The sequence below is a fragment of the Rhineura floridana genome, chromosome 8, assembly GCF_030035675.1.
Source record: "Rhineura floridana isolate rRhiFlo1 chromosome 8, rRhiFlo1.hap2, whole genome shotgun sequence".
NCBI lineage: Eukaryota > Metazoa > Chordata > Lepidosauria > Squamata > Rhineuridae > Rhineura > Rhineura floridana.
This window is the reverse complement of record NC_084487.1, coordinates 38,804,944-38,823,663: the sequence shown is the minus strand read 5'-3', so window position 1 is coordinate 38,823,663 and position 18,720 is coordinate 38,804,944. Positions and strand designations below refer to the sequence as shown.

The 18,720-nt window shown below is 43.2% G+C and overlaps 1 protein-coding gene across 6 annotated transcripts in view; it reads left to right on the top strand.

Moving 5' to 3' along the window:
* Positions 1-18,720, top strand: part of LARGE1 (LARGE xylosyl- and glucuronyltransferase 1) — a 583,138-nt gene that overhangs the window by 519,817 nt on the left and 44,601 nt on the right. For 3 of the 6 annotated variants that reach the window (XM_061638974.1, XM_061638975.1, XM_061638976.1), the window contains 2 exons: positions 11,179-11,325; positions 17,582-17,777. In XM_061638974.1, coding sequence (XP_061494958.1) covers positions 11,179-11,325; positions 17,582-17,777 — 343 coding nt within the window. Of the gene's footprint in view, positions 1-11,178; positions 11,326-17,581; positions 17,798-18,720 lie in introns of all 6 variants that reach the window. The other 3 variants (XM_061638979.1, XM_061638980.1, XM_061638977.1) reach the window with 2 other exon arrangements.

Here is an 18,720-nt window from a genome sequence, read left to right as displayed (position 1 = left end):
TATTATTCCCCTGCCTTTCACTCTAATGTCCCAGGGTGGGTCACAACAATTTTAAATACAACATTTAAAAACAGTTTAAAACAAATTACGATCACAAAAACAGGGTGAGTCCTAAAAATATACATCTCAATTGTCAAATATGCCTCTACACAGTTCTGCAGGAGTAATACAAAAAGACATACACCATGGCTATGAGTTCCCCACCCTCTTCCTCTTCTCTGCTCCAGCTGTGAGGAGGAGATTGGATGCTTTCACATCCATTTTTAACGTGCAGTTCACCATTTTATCCTTACATGTGGGCAGGGCAGAGCAGCAGCAAGATCAGGGGTGCACAGATGCCCTGGCAGCAGTTGCATATTGACTCTGATGCCTCTGCCAGTCTGCCCCATCCCAGCACTGCCCGTCCCAGGTGTCAGAAGGGCAACTCCAGAGCTCTGCCATGTCGGCCACTCCTGCCACGACAGATGTTGCAACTGTGATATCTGGGTAAATGAAGTTGGGGAAATTCACTTGCCCTATAGAAGGAGATAGTACCCCTGGCTTCGTTCCTTCTCTGTGCTTCTGATAAAAGATCTAAGGATTTCTTCAACGTGGGATCAGACATTCCCCTTCTACCACCTGTGAAGTGAAGTACAGTCTAGGAGCAGTTTTGTCACATGGTCAGCTGCGTTGAATAAGCACTTAGTTTCTCTTGTATAACTTCTTGTATAACCTGTTCCTCATACAATATTGTGTGGTTTTAGATTTGTTATCCCCCTTGCCCACCCAATTTCAGTGGCTACACTACTGAGTAATATCTCACTCTAGACTTGATTTTGTCATTTCTGCTTCCCAGGCAATCCTTGGAACTGTAGTTTTGAGGGGCAGGGTACAAATTTCTGATGGGATTCACAGCACTTCGCAAAACTATAAACCTCAGAATTCTAGAGGAATTCATGGGGGGAAACCATGAACAATCAAAATCTTATAATCAACTCACAAACCTTATAATCAATATACATAAAACAGCTTCACAAATACTGTTTTCAAAATATCATAGTGCAAGTCCTAATACCAAGAAATACAGTTCCTATTTGTCTTAGCCTGACCTAACAGAAAAGCAAGGGACAGTGCCTTTTGGTAATAAACTAATAATTCAGTATCGTGTTTGAATTATACAGAGATTTACAAGGTTGCCTTATACTGAGTGAGATCACTGCTCCATCTAGCCAAATGGGCAGTAGCTTTCTAAGCCTTCAGGAAGAGGTCTTTCACAGTCCTTGTTAACTGTGATCTTTTTAATGCTAGATCAGGGGTGGAGAACATGTAACCCTCCATTTGTTGTTGGACTCCAACTCCCAACAGCCCTAGCCAGCACTTCTAATAGTCAGGGATGATGGGAGTTGTAATTCAACATCTGGAGAGACTCAGATTCCTTCCCCTGTTACAAATGCTGGAGGCTGAGTCCTATACACCACACCACTGAGTCATTGCTTAGTCATTATCATTGCTAATTCAATTGCTTAGTCATTTTGCTCATGATCTGGAATCTTGTTAAAGTGTAGTTCTGTAATGAGGGAATATAGAGCTACATTTGGCCTTTTTTTTAGTTTTTGCTTTTTGGAGAAATCATAGATAGACTTTTCCACAGATTATTTCTTTATCTTCAGAGTTTGGAGAAGGAGAGGGTAATGGAAAGCAAATATTTATATATAAAACCCTGAACTAATCTGCTCAGGCATTGTAGAGAAATAAATAAGCAGCCTTCTAGAATATATCCAGATTTATTTCTTGGCCCACATTAAACACCACTTCTGACCATTGCTGCACAAATCTTTCTACATCAGACACCGCAGCACATAACATAAATAAATTAAAAATACTGAGGCAAACCTGAGTCAGATTATGGAACCACTACATTGTAGAGTTGGAAGGGGCCTATAAGGCCATCAAGTCTCCCTACTGGCAACGGAGTAACTTCTTCCTTCCTTCCTTCCTTCCTTCCTTCCTTCCTTCCTTCCTTCCTTCGGAACTTAAGGAGCTTTTTTTGTTTTTGCTGCCAGTTGTATGAAGTCACTTCTTTGTGTGGTAGCCCCACACACACACGCACACACACACACTATCCTGAAATGACACAACATTTGAGGCATTGTGCATGAACCAAAATGGTGGATGGGTTGCTGCCACAGGATCTCTGCTGTTGTTCCCACTATAAGTGGTGGCAGCAGCATCAAAAAAGAAAACAACTGAAGAAAGAAAAACATCACTCTGCCAGTGTCGCTTATAGTAAGGCCCACTCTCACTCCCCCTTTTACCCCACCCCCAAAATACATTTGGAGAATTTCTCGCACAAACCTGAATAAATCAGTGAATCACCATTCCCAAATTTGCAATCTGCAAATCAGATAGTGACCATTTTTGAAGGGGGGCAGCATTTTTCAGTAGCACTAGTCTGTCCAAGATTCCCTGGGAAGAAGGAGTAATTAATTCAAGCTTAAAGTGTAGATATAACCATTTAGGTGTTTGAACCTAACCTTATAGGTATTTTAAACTTGAGTTATGCAACTAGGATGCAATTAGGGATGGGGGAGAAAACTGATTCACTTTAAAGGCAAACCTACCTCATTTGTACTTTACAAACCAAAATGCAAACTGAAACACAGCCATCCTGTGAAATTTGCACTTCTCCAAATTTTGCAATGCAATTTTCCAGCCAAAGAATGTGTACAAAAATGCATATAAAATGTGCATGAATTACATATATTAGTGAAAATAGTATAAAATAGTACAATTTTCTAGTACAGAAATTTGCACTAAAATGCTCATGAATTTTCATGAGGAGTTTTTTTTAAAAAAATGCAAACTGAAGTGGAAATGTGGAGAACTGAACTTAAGAGTGGGAAAATGAGAAATTGAGAGAAACTGAAATTAACATATTTGCACAGCTCTGGATGCAAGTGTGTGTAACTAATCCTGTTAATGACAATGTGTGGAACCTTATGAGGGGGTTAGCAAGGACTGGTGTATGGAAGTGTGGCCTGTTAAGAATTTGGGCATGGCAACAGCTGAAGTGGTTACCAGGGGTGAGATATGACCACCTTGCTCACCACTGGAAACAGCTCAGGCTTCCACTGGTGCCGGTGGCACATACTGTATACATTTTTAAAGCTGTTCTCCACAACTGCTAGCTGATAGATGAGACACATCCTTAGAAAAACAATCTCAAGATCCAGTATTACTTCAGTGTATCTAGCAGAAAAATTAAGTGATGTTGAATAATTCAGTGACAGTAATCATCAACCATACATTTCATGTACCAACAATCTTAAGATCATCCTAGTTGTATACCTGTGCTTAACTGCCACGCTAGTGGTACTTCCTCTCCCATTTCCTCTTAATTATTGGTTACATCTTCCTTTTATGTTAAAGGAACTGTTGAGAACAAGACAAGGAAGGTCTTTTTATGCTACTTACACAATAGAGGCCTTAACCCTTTCAACGTATTCCCACAGTTCCAAAAACAATACCACCAAAGCCAATGTGCTGTTTCCAAAATTCCACCACTGCATTCCAATGGAAGTTTGAAGTATTTATTTATTTACTATTTGATTTATATCCCGCCCTTTCTTCCAGTAGGAGCCCAGGATGGCAAACAAAAGCACTAAAAACACTTTAAAACATCATAAAAACAGACTTTAAAATATATTAAAAGAAAACATCTTTAAAACATTTTTAAAAGCTTTAAAAACATATTTTAAAAAAGCATTAAAAACATCTATTTTTTAAAAAAAGAGGTTTAAAAAATATTAAAAGCAATTCCAACACAAATGCAGAATGGGATAAGGTCTCAACTTAACAGGCTTGTTGAAAGAGGAAGGTCTTCAGTAGATGCTGAAAAGATAACAGGGATGGCGCCTGTCTAATATTTCGGGGAGGGAATTCCAAAGGGTCGGTGCTACTACACTAAAGGTCCATTTCCTATATTGTGTGGAACGGACCTCCTGATAAGATGGTATCTGCAGGAGGCCCTCACCTGCAGAGCGCAGTGATCGACTGAGTATATAAGGGATAAGATGGTCTTTCAGGTATCCTGGTCCCTGTCATGAAATTGTAGCATGGTTCAGAATGGTTAATGTAACATGGCTCTGATGCAGGGAATTGTGGGGATTTCATCTTGGGAAGAGATGGGCCTCTGAGTGAGTGGAAAACGTTTAAGTTTTGTTTCTCAGCTGCTGCTAATTAAGAAGCTTGAGAAGCACACCTTTTATCTCTGCTATCTGATGAGAGCCTGGTATTCAAGGACAAGCAAGCCTGAGAACAGTTGAGATCAGGGGGGAAGAAGGGGGCCTGCTAGGCACGAAAACTGAAGAAGCTTCTGGAAGCATTATCTCATTAGAAAGCCCCCTGATTGGCTAATTTACTATGAACTGTTTCTGGGGATTTTTCTTTAAGTATACGGGGTGAAACCTATAGTCTTTGTTCCCCTGGGTTCCATCTAGACGGGTGGTTGCCTGAGTGGGGTTCCACTACCTTCACTACCCAACTTACGCCTCTCTGGGGAGAGGTTAGATTTACAAGCAACTACCCCTTCAAAGTAAGTAGAATAGGATAGTTAGATTTGTTATTTTGGTTGTGTCTGAACTCATATGTTTTACCTAAACCCCTGTTTGGGTGTAAGTTTTAGGGAATTGTTTTGCTGCTATTAATTGTACACTTATATTTTATTCAATAAAGCTACTTCTTATTTACCCCTGTGTGTTCATTGCATGAGGGCAAGTTTGGCTCTGAACCTGGTACCTTGGCAACTGACCACAAACTACCGTGTTTTGGGTTTTTCTGGGGCTTCTGGATGAGGAGTGCCCTTCTGGCTCTTGTCCTTAGAAATCCCTGGCAGAACTATATCTGGGCTCTGGGTTTCCCCTGACTCCAAGTGGTTGTTCAGATTGAGGAGTGGTGGCAGCCTGTCTCCTACCTTGCAGGGTTGGTGTTGGTTTACACAGCCTTGGCAAGGGGGATTGGTTTGTCAGGATCAATTACTCAGGGTGGGGAATAGGGTCCTGGAAATGCACCTGGCACCTGCAGGGTGCCTCAGGGCATGACAGTCCCAAGCTGTATAGGACTTTATACACCAAAACTAGAACCTTGATATTAGCAATGTAATGCTAAAGAGGAGGTAAAAGTATTGCTAGGTAGAGGTACCAACTATCGTAATGTGTGTTACAATTGCTGTTTTGGCTGTGCACCCATACAGATCCTGTAATGTTCTGATTTGCCATTTGGACCAGTATCAGTCATCACACAATGATCATCGTACAGTCACAGTGTAGCTTGTGAGTGTCAGCTGAATCACTTGAAAAACTGTCTCCTTGGATGTGTCATAGCTCAGTGGTACAGCAACTGCTTTGCATGCAGAAGGTCCCTGGTTCAATTCCCAACATCTCCATGTAGGGCTGACAGAAACCCGTTTCCTGAAACCCTGGAGAGCCAGTCAGTGTAGACAACAGTGTAGACACTGAGCTGGATTGCACCAATGGTCTGACTCATATAAGTCAGCTTCCTGAACGTCCTAAGAAACATCAGCACTCATGCGATCGTTCTTCTAATGGTGTAGGATCCTATTCTGTTTCCTGTTTGTACTGAGAAAATAAAGCCCAGGAAGTCTACTGTAATAGCAGAGAAAGTCAAGATTGTGATCTACAGATTAAGCCAATATGCAAGCATGTTAACTAGCTTAGCTCCACTGCATTTAATGAGACGCAAATGGCTTCAGTGCACCTTCTTCCTGCTTCAGTACTTTATGGGTCATACCAAGTTCTGTGCCAAATCTACAGAAGAAGGCACAAGTTAAAGCAGTGGGTGGAATCATTAAGAGTGTCACGAACACTGAATAATTCTGGCAGCTGGAGGAGGCTGATTGTAAAAGAACTTTCTGTTTAGAAACAGTTGCCTGGGTCAATTAGAATTGATGGAGGGGGACTTGGAGGAAATAGAGAAAAAGTACCCAAAACTTATAATGGGAGGCTGATAAAACTCAGTAACCTTTGCACACTGACAAGGAAATCTGATGCAGACTCTTCAAACAACTTTCAGAAAAGTTCCATAAGAGTTCTCTCATTTTATGGAACATGAGCACAGAGAGGCCTGAGGGGAAATCTTTGATTGGGAACCATTATGAAATCCCTAAAACTCAGTGTATTCAGACTATTCACTTTCCAACCCTGCAGCTTATGTGAAAGCAAATCCTAGGGCATGGCTGTCTTTCATTTGTGATAATCATGATCTTGAACTTGGAGATCTTGAGTTTGTTAATATTTTCCTTGGAGGCTCACAGCAGTATCATAAACATCATTACACTTAATCCTGTTAAGGGGAGTTGAATGTGATGTGAGTAGGAACTAGATTTGATTACGGAAATACTCTTAAAAACTGATGCAGAGATATTTCTTCTGACAACAGCAGTTAGAACCATGCAGATGTTCTGTTATGCAGGTGTGGAAGCGGTATATGTGCCATTAGTATAATATATATGATGTGCTGGTTGAAGTGATGGACTAGGACTGGGGAAATCTGGGTTCAGATCTCCACTCAGCCATGAAGCTCAACAGGTGACCTTGGGCTAGTCACGCTCCCTTTCTCTCAAGTTAACATACCTCACAGGGTTGCTGTGGGGATAACATGAGAGAGAAAGGACTATGTTTGCCATCTTGAGCTCCTTGGATGAATGGTAGAATGTAAGCATAATAAAATAAACATATCAATCTGCAGGAGATTGAACATTTGAATAGCCATTCAAAAAGAAAAGGTATAACTCAGTGGTGGAGCACATGCTTTGTATACATAAGATCCCATATTTAATACCTGGCATCTCCAGTTAAATGGTCAGGTAGCAGGTGATAAGAATGACTTCTACTGGAAACCCTGGAATGCCACTGCTGGTCAGAGACATCACTACTTCCCTAATGGACCAATGACTAACTCAGTATGAGGTAGCTCCATTTATCCATATGTCCCCTTGTAAAAAAGAAAGAAAGTACACATGCACAAAGGGTGGTTTTCAACTAAATACTTGTGGTACCAGAACGACTTCAACTAGTGCAAGGGGATTTCTCCTCCCTGGGGGGGTGTGGCAGGCAGTGCAGGGAGAGGCGACAGAGAGAGAACATTCCATTGCCCAAAGAAAAATCCTTTCCCTGAAAGAATGTTCAGTTAGTGCTATGTTGAATTCAACTCCCAAAAATCCAAACTAGCATGTCAACTAGAAAATTAAACCTACCTCTTCTCCCTGAGGTGGGACCAAAAGGAAGCTGCTTTATACTGAGTACTGGCTGGCAGTGGCTCTCCAGGATTTCAGGCAGGGGTCTTTCTCAGCCCTACCTGAAGATGCCAGAGATTGAACCTGGGACTTTTTGCATGCTCTGCCACTAAATTGCAGCCCGGGCCCTTAAGATTCAAGATGTTTGTATATTTGCAGTCTTTTATTTTGTGTGGACATGTTCAGGGAGTAGTATCATCCTGCGACAGATATATTATGTTGGCCAGTTACTCACCTGAAGCACAACATACAAGTTTTACATTCTTGGATGAGAATCAGCAGATGCCAATTAAATGACTAGAGTACAGGTAATCAGAATCACAAAAGCTATCATGCTGCATAGGGCAAAACGCCCACTGTCTCCAGTAACTGGGGAAGACCCTGCAAATTTCAAAGGCAGACATGGTAGTAATAGCCAACCCCTGTTGTTTGCCCTCAGAATCTGCCTCCCTGTGTGCGGGTTTCATTTCCATCTATTGCAGCTAATAGCCTCTAATAAGCCTGTTCTCTTTGAAGAATCAGGAGTAAATCCTGTAGAGAAACTGGGTCAAAGGCTTAAAGCAGGGATGGGGAATCCGTGGCCTTTCAGTTGTTACTGGACTACAGCTCACACCATTCGTGACCATTGGCAATGCTGGCTGAGGGAGATCGGAGTTGGAGTCCAACAACATCCAGGCCACGGATTTCCCAACCCTGGCTTAAAGATGTCTGCACTATGGAGTTTGAGGCTCAAAGTCTGTGTACAGTGGAGAACCATCTCATAGTGTATGACCTCAGGCATAAAGTAACAGCTCAATGAGTTCAAAATTTTATCAGTGTCTATACATGTAATTAGAGTTGGAGTCTGCTTGCTGGTTCCGATCCACTCACTTTCTGTCAAATTGAAGTCCAGCTCCATTCCATCTTTCTATTTTTTCCGCTAACTTCTGCTTTTCCTAGTTCAAATTAAGTGCATGCATGTGTATGTCAGAGAGAGAGAGAGGTCGCAAATGCGGATGGAGGTGAAATGAATGTTTAAAGGGTTAATTCTGCAGAGATTATCTGTAGTATTAACACCTTAATTGCCTGTCAGTCCTGCTTGGAGTGGAACTACTAAGCAAGTTTAGGGATCAGCACTGAGACTGCTGTAAGACTCAGCTGACCTGCCCTTCTGCACTTGGGTTTGGGTAGTTTCCCTCCCCTCCTTCTTTGGACAGACACAGCCAGTTGCTGCGATATTTTGAAAGCACATAAGCACTAGGCAGGTACTAAACTGGAAGCCTGAGTGAGTCAGCCAGGCTGAGCCAAGCACACTCACTCTGTTCTGCAGCTGTTGGTCCTGCTGCTGCAGCAGCACACAGCCAGGGTGTGTGACGCAGAGTCAAGTCCCTGGCTGGCTCTTCCTTGTTCAGTGTTGAAACTTTCTGCAAAAAGCCAGGACACTCAATCTCCTTTCAGAGCTCAGGAAGTATCCGCCACTGCCAGCAGACAACCAAGTAGAGGTGCTGTGCTGCAAGCACACAGCAGGGGGAGAGAGGTGGCTTGATGAGAGAGGTAAGGATCCACACGTTTTGAAAGGGGGATTTGTATGCTAAATGCAACCCGCAGAAAAAGAAGCAAAGGCAAGAAGAAGGGGCCAAAAACTTTTTTTAGGGGGGAGGAAAGTCAAAGCTGCACCAGCTGGGCTTTCACTATTGTTGAAGACAGGTTGGGCACACCCGAAATGACTGTGATGTTTTCTCTAAGCTCATCAGCACTACTAGCAGTTCAGGATGAGTGTCACTCTATGTTTTTTCCCCATTTTTCTCACAACCTAGAGTCATTGCTTGTTCTGCCTGCTTTTGACTGGGCCTCACTCACATGCTCAGCAACAGGCACATCAGTTTCCTTACTGGCACCGCCTGTGGATCAGCAAACTCTAGGCAATGATGATTGGTAGGGGGCTGTGGAGGTGGGCCATATGGTTGCTAAGTAACAGGAGGGGTCACTGATGGAGACCGTACACAGCTTTAATGAGGCTAAAAATCCGAACTGGTACGTTTTCCTGCACAATCCAATATCAGAAAAAAGGCGTGGAAATTCAAAAACAAGCAAGATCAAAGAGAACAAATGTGTGGATTATCAAAATATTTGTTCCCAAATCTATTTCAGGCAAAACTCTCATCCAACCCTTCATAAAATAAAGCTGCAAGATTGTTGTCATGCTGTAGTTCATGTGGCCACAGACAGATGGCGCTGTGAACCTGAGCATGACAACAGGAGATGAGTGAATGGCTCAGGCAAGCCACAGGCAAGCCCCCCAGCAGCTGCCCTGCTCCACTTGCTCGTCTGGCTGGCATCACTTCTGGCCACCTCTCTCTTCCTCACACTGCTGCTTCCACCACTGACTTACCAGGCCAACTCACTGTGATCAGCAGCAGTGGCAGCAGCAGATCCCAAGACCAACCACCACCACTTCTGGCTGCCCTCCTCCCTCCTGCACTGCTCCTCGTGCTGCCACCTTATCTGGGACAACTCTTGGTCTTGGTTGGCCACAGCACAGATGGAAAGGGGCTGCGTTTTATGGGGAAGGGTGTTGGTGAAGGGAAGTCCTGGGTGGGGGAAGGAAGTATGTATGTGTGAGTGATAGTTTAATCCTCTGGCCTTGGGGTGGGGGAGGCAAAGAGAAGGGTTGGAGAGATGACAGATGGGACTGCCTGCAGTAAAGGAGGCATTTGGATGAATGAGGGGGGAAATGGGAGGGAAGGAGGGATGTGTTTGTGAGAGAAAGTGAGGGGAGAGACAGTTTTGTGCATCTAGTGACAGAGCAGAGAGACTGGAGAGGGGACAGGTGGAAGTGCCTGGAGATAAAGGGGGCATTTGGAGAAATAAGGGAGGGTATGGGACAGAGGGAGGGAAGAGGTTCCTAGGTGGATTTGGAAACAGGGTGAGAAGAGAAATATCCGTGGGATAGCTGAAATAGGGGTTCTGGAAGTGGAGGGGGCAGAGTAGGGTTAAAGAGATATTCTTGAAGGGGACTCGGTGGTCAGCATGTGTTGTTGAATTGTCTGCATTTGTATATGTATGTGCAGGAAGGGGGAGAGGTATCTGCATACTGTCAGAGAGGGGGTGGTGGAAGGAGGGGAGCTGGGGTTACACTTGGTTCATTGAAGGGCTGGGGGAGACAAAAGGAGGGGGCATGGGAATGGGGGTGAAGCTGAAAACTGGCGTACAGGATGGGCTGAAGAACAGGAATAATAAGCAGCTTCAGAAATAGGGTTGGGAAGGTGAAGAGTGGGATTAGCAGTTGCCTGAGGTGGAAAGGGGAAGGTCTAAGGGGTTACCATTGGGTGAATGGAGGGGTTGAGGAACTGGGGGGCAGCACCCCCGCAATACAAAATATAGTTTGATCAGTATTTTTTTTCCTCTCTGGGAGAGAAAACTACTCAAACTCTTGCAGAAATAACAGGAATTGACTGACGGTGGAAATGTTGGAGAGTGATGCCTGTTTATTGATGATGTAAGTTCCCTGAACCTCAGCAGCTGACAAGTTCTGTGTTTTTAAAAATTCCAATTGCAAGATTAATTGCCTATTCTTTCTAACAATTCCCTCTTCGAGCAGTGTTTTTACTAATATGTAATAAAGCAGAAACTCGGCATCTCTTCACTGGGGTAGAGGGATGGGAAAATCCCACTTTGGCCATAACAGAAAAGCACAGAGCACCGGAAGTGCATGTCATTTGTGCTTCCTTTTTCCACACTTATCACTGCATGCAAAGAAGCACTGAGTGCAAATAAGAACTTGGAACTTAGATAGTGAATGATTAAATGTAGCATATCAATGGGAGCTAAAACATCTCAACTATGTTTGTTAAGGCAGGCCTTTGAAAGGCTAATTAAAAATTCTGATTTTCATTTTTCTCTGCCAGGAAATCTGTTGTCCAACTGGACTTAGCCAATACAAAAAAGGCTCTCATTGTACCTGCTTTTGAGACTCTCCGGTATCGCCTCTCTTTTCCCAAGTCAAAAGCAGAGCTGTTGTCTATGTTGGACATGGGGACCCTCTTCACATTCAGGTACTGCATGCGTCTGTTTAAAAATAATATATTTTTTAAAAAATTACCCCATTCTGTTCTAAGAGTTTGGATGTACAGAAAAGCACATGTACACTCACAGAACTGAAACATACTAAACCTTTATTAAAAACATATAAAGGTTTGTGAAAACTCATTCTCACGCTCACCCTTATTGCAGGGTTGAGACCAACCTGTGACCCTCTATATGTTATTGGACCACAATTCCCATCATTTGTGACTCTGGGCTGAGGTGGCCAGGACTCATTGGAGCTGGAATCCAATAATATAAGAACATAAGAAGAGCCTGCTGGATCAGGCCAGTGGCCCATCTAGCCCAGCATCCTGTTCTCACAGTGGCCAACAGTGTTCTCACAGTGGCCAACCAGCTAGAGGGCTGCAGGTTCCTCACCCCTTAACCCCTTAAGATTCTTCCTTAAGCTCAACCAACATTAAATTAGCCCTATCTCTGTGAGGTAACAAGATCTAGGAGGTCCTCCTCAAGAAGGAAGTCTGAACAGCTACAGAATTACCCCTGTGAATGCCTTTGTATTATTCTCATTCAAACTTGGCCCATGGGTAATACCATGGAGATAGGGCTCTCTCTCCGGCTCTCTGGCTTAGTGATTTCAGAAGGAGATGAACACAAGTGTGAATACTCCAAGCCATTTGGAGCTGTGTATATTGTACAGAATATGGAGCTTTAGCATTTGTCAGACCAGTTCGTAGCCAGTTAGCTCAAAAACAAGATTTTAGTCTTCCATGATTTAGTCATGAATGAGGGGGCCGACCTGGTTTGTAACATGGAGACCTGAGTGGGGGAGCTGGGAGGAATTGTCCCAGCTATGCCTGCCTGGGAATTTATTGCAGCATCAGCATAGGCTGCACTGATCAGCTTAGGCTGTCATCTGTAGGAGTTTCATCTCCCTCTCCATGCCTCTGCTCCCAATGGGTACCAATCTGGAGTGTTTGTACCTTGTGTTGGTAACTCAAGACAGATTGAGGGTGCTAGTGGTGTACCATCCACCCCTCTGTCCAACAGCCTCCCTTCCTGAGCTGCCAGAGATAGTCTTGGACTTGGTGTTGAGGACTCTCCAGTTTCGTGTTCAACTTCAACACCTGCTTGGGGCTTTAAATTGTCTAAAATGTAAATTCTTTATATTCTTCCTCTTGGCAAAGGGACAATAATTTGCGTTCTCGTCTTTGTGGCTCCTCTCCAGTCCTACATACAAGATCTAGAACATTATTGGCCCCTTATGAGTAGGAGGAAGTCTTCCAATCATGTGAAGTTTTGCTGCTCTCAGCCCTATATGCTACATATCATCTTGCAAAGGCAGGCCCCTTTCAAGCCTTGCTGAAATGAATGGGGGCTTGTCAGTTTTAGCATTTGGTGGATTCCTCCCCACCCACAGGGCTTTACCTTCAAGTAGTAATAAGACCAAACTGAATATGAAGAGGAAGATTATGTGTCTACACAAACAAAAAGAGCATATGCTAAAAATATGCTAAACTATACAATCATTAAAAAGTTCTTTTTTTAATTAGGAAAATAACTACCTCTTTCCTAGATAAAAAAAATCTACTGGAAAATAAAACCTTTAAGTGTTGACCTCTCTTTTATAATCCATCATCAATTAAATTTTCCACTTGCATAGCATTTATTTTCCCACTAGGGGCTTGCCTCTTTTTTCTAATTAACAACAAAGTACAAAGGTAGGCTGGGCTTTGGGGTGATGATCATCTTTGCACAGATAGTTCTCACGCACATTTATTGGCCCACTTAATTTCTCCAAACTCTCTGCAGCCCACACCCCCTGCCTAAAATAAAGCAGCGGACAATTTCCACCTCTATTTTCAGGGCGGCTTAATAATTCATTAGTAACCATTGAGGCCAAGTTGATGAGGAAGGGCTCCTGTGACAATGAGTGCTGATCATGCCTGCAGCATTCCAGACCCTCTCACCAAGTGCTAGATTGCAATCTTTCCCTTGGTGAAATTGCTTTTGTCACCTCTTTCCCTAAATCATGACCTTTCTTGCCTTTAGGCAGCAGAGAAATATAAAGTACTTCATTGTAAATTCTTTCTCCCTGTGCCCACCCCTCTTCCCAGCAAAATTTGTGGTTGCCTAGATATTCTAAGAATTTCATAGTGGAGATTAATGTATGATTCCATTAGGAAGGGTAGGAGCACCGTTGATCATGTGTATGTCCTACACCACTTACTGCAAAAGTCTGTCATGGGCCCTAACAAGACCCTTTTTGTGGCCTTCATAGACTTCACTGCGGCCTTCGACCTAATAGATAGGGACTTACTGTGGTGCAAACTGAGCCAGACTAATATTGACAAAAGGCTGGTCTGGCTCATCCAGTCTCTCCACCAGGTCAACACCTTGCAGGTACGGTTAGGCCCACAGGGCACTCTGTCTCGACCAATCCAGATCACGAGAGGAGCAAAGCAAGGCTGCATTTTGGCCCCCTTTTTATTCAATTTTTATATCAATGACATTATTCCAGAGTTGGCTTCCCCTTCCTTTTTCCCACCATCGGCTGGGAATCGTAAGATCTCATCCCTGCTTTATGCCGATGATCTGGTTTTACTCTCTCTGAATAAAATCGGTCTAAAAAGGATGCTCACCAGGCTGGGGAATTTCTGTAAAGAGCAGCACCTGACCATTAACCATTCCAAGTCTAAGATTATGATCTTTGGTAAGAAGAGCCCCAAGTCGACCTGGTCTCTGAATGGGCACAAATTAGAGCAGGCGCACTCATTCAAATACCTGGGTGTGCATTTCAGCGAGAAACTTTCATGGAAACATCACCTGGTGGCAACTAAACTCTCTTGCTCCAGATCAATCGGCCAAATTAGAAGTTTCTTTTATACCCGAGGTGGGCAACTAATTAACCCCGTGCTTAAAGTCTACGTGGCAAAAATCCTACCCCAAATCCTTTATGGGGCCGAACTGTGGGGGGAGTCGGTAAAGCAGGCAGTGGAAGTCCTCCAAAACAAGTTCTTACGGCAGATCTTGGGTTTGCCTCAGGGGGTCCTGGCAGCCCATCTCAGAGCGGAGCTTGGCTTACCCTCTCTCGCAGCAAGAATAGACCAAGCACATTTCAGATTCTGGCGGAAACTACTTAGGCTGGATGAATGCTCCATACCCAAACTTTGTTGGACGGAGCAACATAAGACCAGAGGATGGGCACACATGATCCAAGCAAAACTAGAGACCTATAATCTCTCTATGGGGAAATATCTGAGCTTCAGCCCGCACGCGCTCAGAAACTGGGTCTTCGACCACGACGCGAGCCAGGATCGGGCAGTAATTGCAGTAGCCCCTTTCTCCCCCTGGTTCCCCCTAGTCAAACCCAATCACGCTAGACCCTGTTATTTTGAAGTCCTGACGCAAGCCCATCTGCGCAGGGCGTTCACGGAACTCAGGTTCCAACTGATGCCCTCAGACTATCTGGACAGGAGATACCTGGGCAGCCCAGTTAAGGAGCGGAGATGCATCTTTGGATGCAACCAGTTAGAGGACATCACCCACTACTTGCTATCCTGCCCCCTATATGAGGACCCAAGAAGGAAATTCCTAGCTTACCATATCCGCTTGCTTATGCGCACAGGGAAAAGCCCCCGAGATATGGTCGTTGAACTATTGGCCGATAGCAGTAAACAAACAACAGTTGCAGCAGCCAACTTTGCCTTTGCTGCTAGGAAATTACGGGCGAACCACAGTAAGACTTATAACATCTTGTAATCGTTTTAAATTTGTACAAACTTTTTAGCCTTTCGATGTGTATTTGTGTTATGTCGTATTTTGCAAAGGCCTATGGCCATATGCAATAAAGTTTTGTTGTTGTTGTTGTTGTTGTTGATTCCATTCTGGATTTTGTACCAAGGGATGCCTATTAAAGGTTTTCTGACTAGCTCTCTGGTTAGGCTGCCATGTTTTGGTCTGCTAGGCTCTTCAACACAATGAAAGTCCAGCCACGTGAGGTTTTGCTGCTCTCAGCCAAAGCTTGGAAAAGTTACTTTTTTGAACTACAACTCCTATCAGCCCAATCCAGTAGCCATGCTGGCTGGGACTGATGGGAGTTGTAGTTCAAAAAAGTAACTTTTCCAAGCTCTGCTCTCAGCCCTATATACTACATATCAACTTGCAAACTGTTCCTTCATGATGGGGTGGTGCCTTCTCCCTCTTTGCAGATCACAAGAGCATTTGTGCTATCTGTGCTGCTGAAGGAGTTAGGCCACTATGCTGTCTGGGGTTAAGGAACGTGGGGAGTTATTAGTGTTTTCTTCTCATACCATAGAATCCCTTGCCAAACAGTACTTGTACGCCAAGCAGAGGCTTTTGGTCTGATACTCATGAATTGAATAATGAACTTTCCATGCCCAAAGCTTTTGTGTGATCACACCAGATGAGCATTTTAGTTCCTGAAAACAAAAAGAGGGAAATTTTCCCTGTCACCTACACTCATCTGTTTTCACACCCAGAAAAGGAGCCACCATCTCCATGAAGAGGCAAGTACTATGATCCCTATTGTACAGAGTCCGGAGATTTTCTGGAAAATATCTAGATGGCCCAGGATCTATACAACAGGGAGTTTGCTTTGTTGTAATCAATTGTTGCTTTTTCTTCATTTCCTAGCAAAACATGGCTATAGCAAAAATCTAGTGCTACAACAGGCCTTCGATAAGATCTTGATTAATTAAAGTTTAGACTGTGATCCCAAGAACAGAATAAACACAGAACATGCAAAAAAAAAAAGAGGAACATAGGAAGCTGCCTTATACTGAGTCAGACCATTGGTCTATCCAGCTCAGTATTATCTACCCTGACTGGCAGCAGCTGTTCAAGGTTTCAGACAGGAGTCTGTCCCAGCCCTGCCTGGAGATGCTGAGGATTGAACTTTGGATCTTCTCCATGCCAAGCAGATGCTCTGCTGCTGAGCCACGATCCTTCCCCATCAAACCTGTTGAGCCATAATTTTCAACCCCAAAAGCATGGGATAGTAACTTTAAAAAAAGAAGAAGTTAGTTTGCAGTATCAGTGAAGCACTGGGCAGTCAATTCATTATCACAATAGCCTTGTAAAGAAGATCAGTGTCATTCCCATTTTATAGTTGAGGAACCAAGACTCGGAGATCATGGCCAATCAGTGGGCCACTTCGTATATTTCATAGAAAGCCACTTATTCCAGTGCTTTCAGGTACTAGTGTAAAACTAAGCAATGCTCGTTCTCCTCGTGCAGGGACAGATCACATATTTCACTCAAGATCCAAATGTGCAGGGAAGAAGTGCAATTCATTTGTGCTTACTCACTCTCTGGTTCTGTGGAACATACAAAATTTTCCAGGGATTCCAAGGTTAAACCAAATTCCCATTTCAATTCCAACATTTCCAGGGAGTTCATGGGTGAACTGAAATTTTACCCAAGATCTTCTGAGTCCAAGTGAAACATGAAGTTGATGTGACTGCGCTGGTTGTTGTGATAAACATTTGAGCACACTGTAATACATGCTGCCTGTGATATAATTGTTTCTTGGTTTAATCAATAGTTGTGTGGCAAGAGCCCATGTCAGTGATTTCAGGAATGCAAGAGAAAATTATTGATCGTTGTCTTAATGGTGTGAGCCCAAGCTGTGCTTGAATAGGCCTTGCTGTGACATGAATAAGATTAACAAAATATAAAAGGATGCTTTTCTGTAAATTGAATTGATTGTCTTAGATGGAATTGTGTAGATGGCACATGGCATAAAATGATAGCTGTGATGGCACTGAAAGTATTTATCTAGGCTTTTATTTAATGTATTTATTGATCTGAATTTCTTTCATAATAACAAAGAGGCACCACTTCACAATTCTGCATGCCTTGAAAACAAGCTGCAGAATTAAAAATAATAAACCATTATCATCACTGGGAATGGTGTCTTAGCTCATTTTCTATTGTTTTATCTACAAGTCAACATCTAATAGCTACATTCCAGTACTGGCATTTCTGTAAAACATGGAAGTGAAATGTCATAGTCCAGGAATGCTGTAAAACTGTTGCTCCCCTAGTTAGTCATAATGTGGCCTTTTGATCATTAGGAATACCAGCCTGTAGTTAAAAACATTGATTTGTCTATTATATATGCCCTATGCCATAATCCTAATGTCCATGTTTTCAACTATTCCTTGAGCAATCAAAGTTAATTAGCTTCCAAGGTTTGTCTCATTTCAATTATTTGACCAACCCATGATTTTATGCCTGCTCAAGGTATCATGTCTGGACAAAAGGGCACGCACCAACAAACTTTGCCAAGTGGCGAACAGCCACCACGCCATATCGAGTTGAATGGGAAGCAGATTTTGAGCCATATGTCGTGGTAAGGCAGGACTGCCCAGAGTATGACCGAAGGTTTGTTGGATTTGGCTGGAACAAAGTCTCCCACATCATGGAATTGGATGCACAGGTGAGAAGAAAAGGTTTTAGGTATGATAATGTGTCTATTCCTTGGTATTCAGGGAATCTTTGTTAAGCCAAATTCCCATTTCAAATATGACATACGTGCATGTACATGCAGAGAGTTTGCACATGTATGTGCAGAGAGTTTAAAACAGGTCTGCTCCTCTTCAAATTATTCCATCCTTCACTGAACCCTGTACCTTCCGGATGTTGAATTCTGACTTTCATCAGTTCCTGCCAACATCATGGGTGATGGACGTTGATCATGGGTGATGGGAAACTACGTGTCCCCATATAAATCTACCTGGACCATACATTCATCAGTTAGAACCTTCTTTATGTGCCCTGAGTGAGGGAAGTACAGAAGGTGGCAACACAAGATCAGGCCTTTGCAGCGGTGGCTCTCCAACTGGGAAAGCTCTTCTCAGAGAGGTCCTCCTGGCACCATCACTATCAATCTTTAGGCACCAGATGATGTTTTTATTCACCCAGGCATTCTGCTCCTAATTGGTGGTAATCTTTTAGTTGGGTAGGGTAGGATATGTCTTTTTTATGTTATTGTTGGATACTTTTAGTTAATAACATATGTGTGTCTTGTTGTGTTGTGTTGTGTTTATTTGATTGCTTTATCTCTGATGTATTCTAAATATTATATTAGATGCTTTAAAAATTTGTAAGTCACTTTGAGACAAAACTTTTTGTAGTAAGCTCTTTGCACACAGGTTCTGCTTGCAGGATTCCTATGGGCAACTGATTGGCCACTGTGAGAACAGGATGCTGGATAAGATGGGCCATTGGCTGTTCGTCCAGCAGGCTCTTCTTATGTTCTTATGCAAGTGGCAGATAAATATAATAATAATTCATCACCACCATCATCATCTGGAGGACCACAGGTTCCCCATCCCTGCTACTGAAGGAACACTCTTGCTTAGAATTTGCACTCTTGCTTA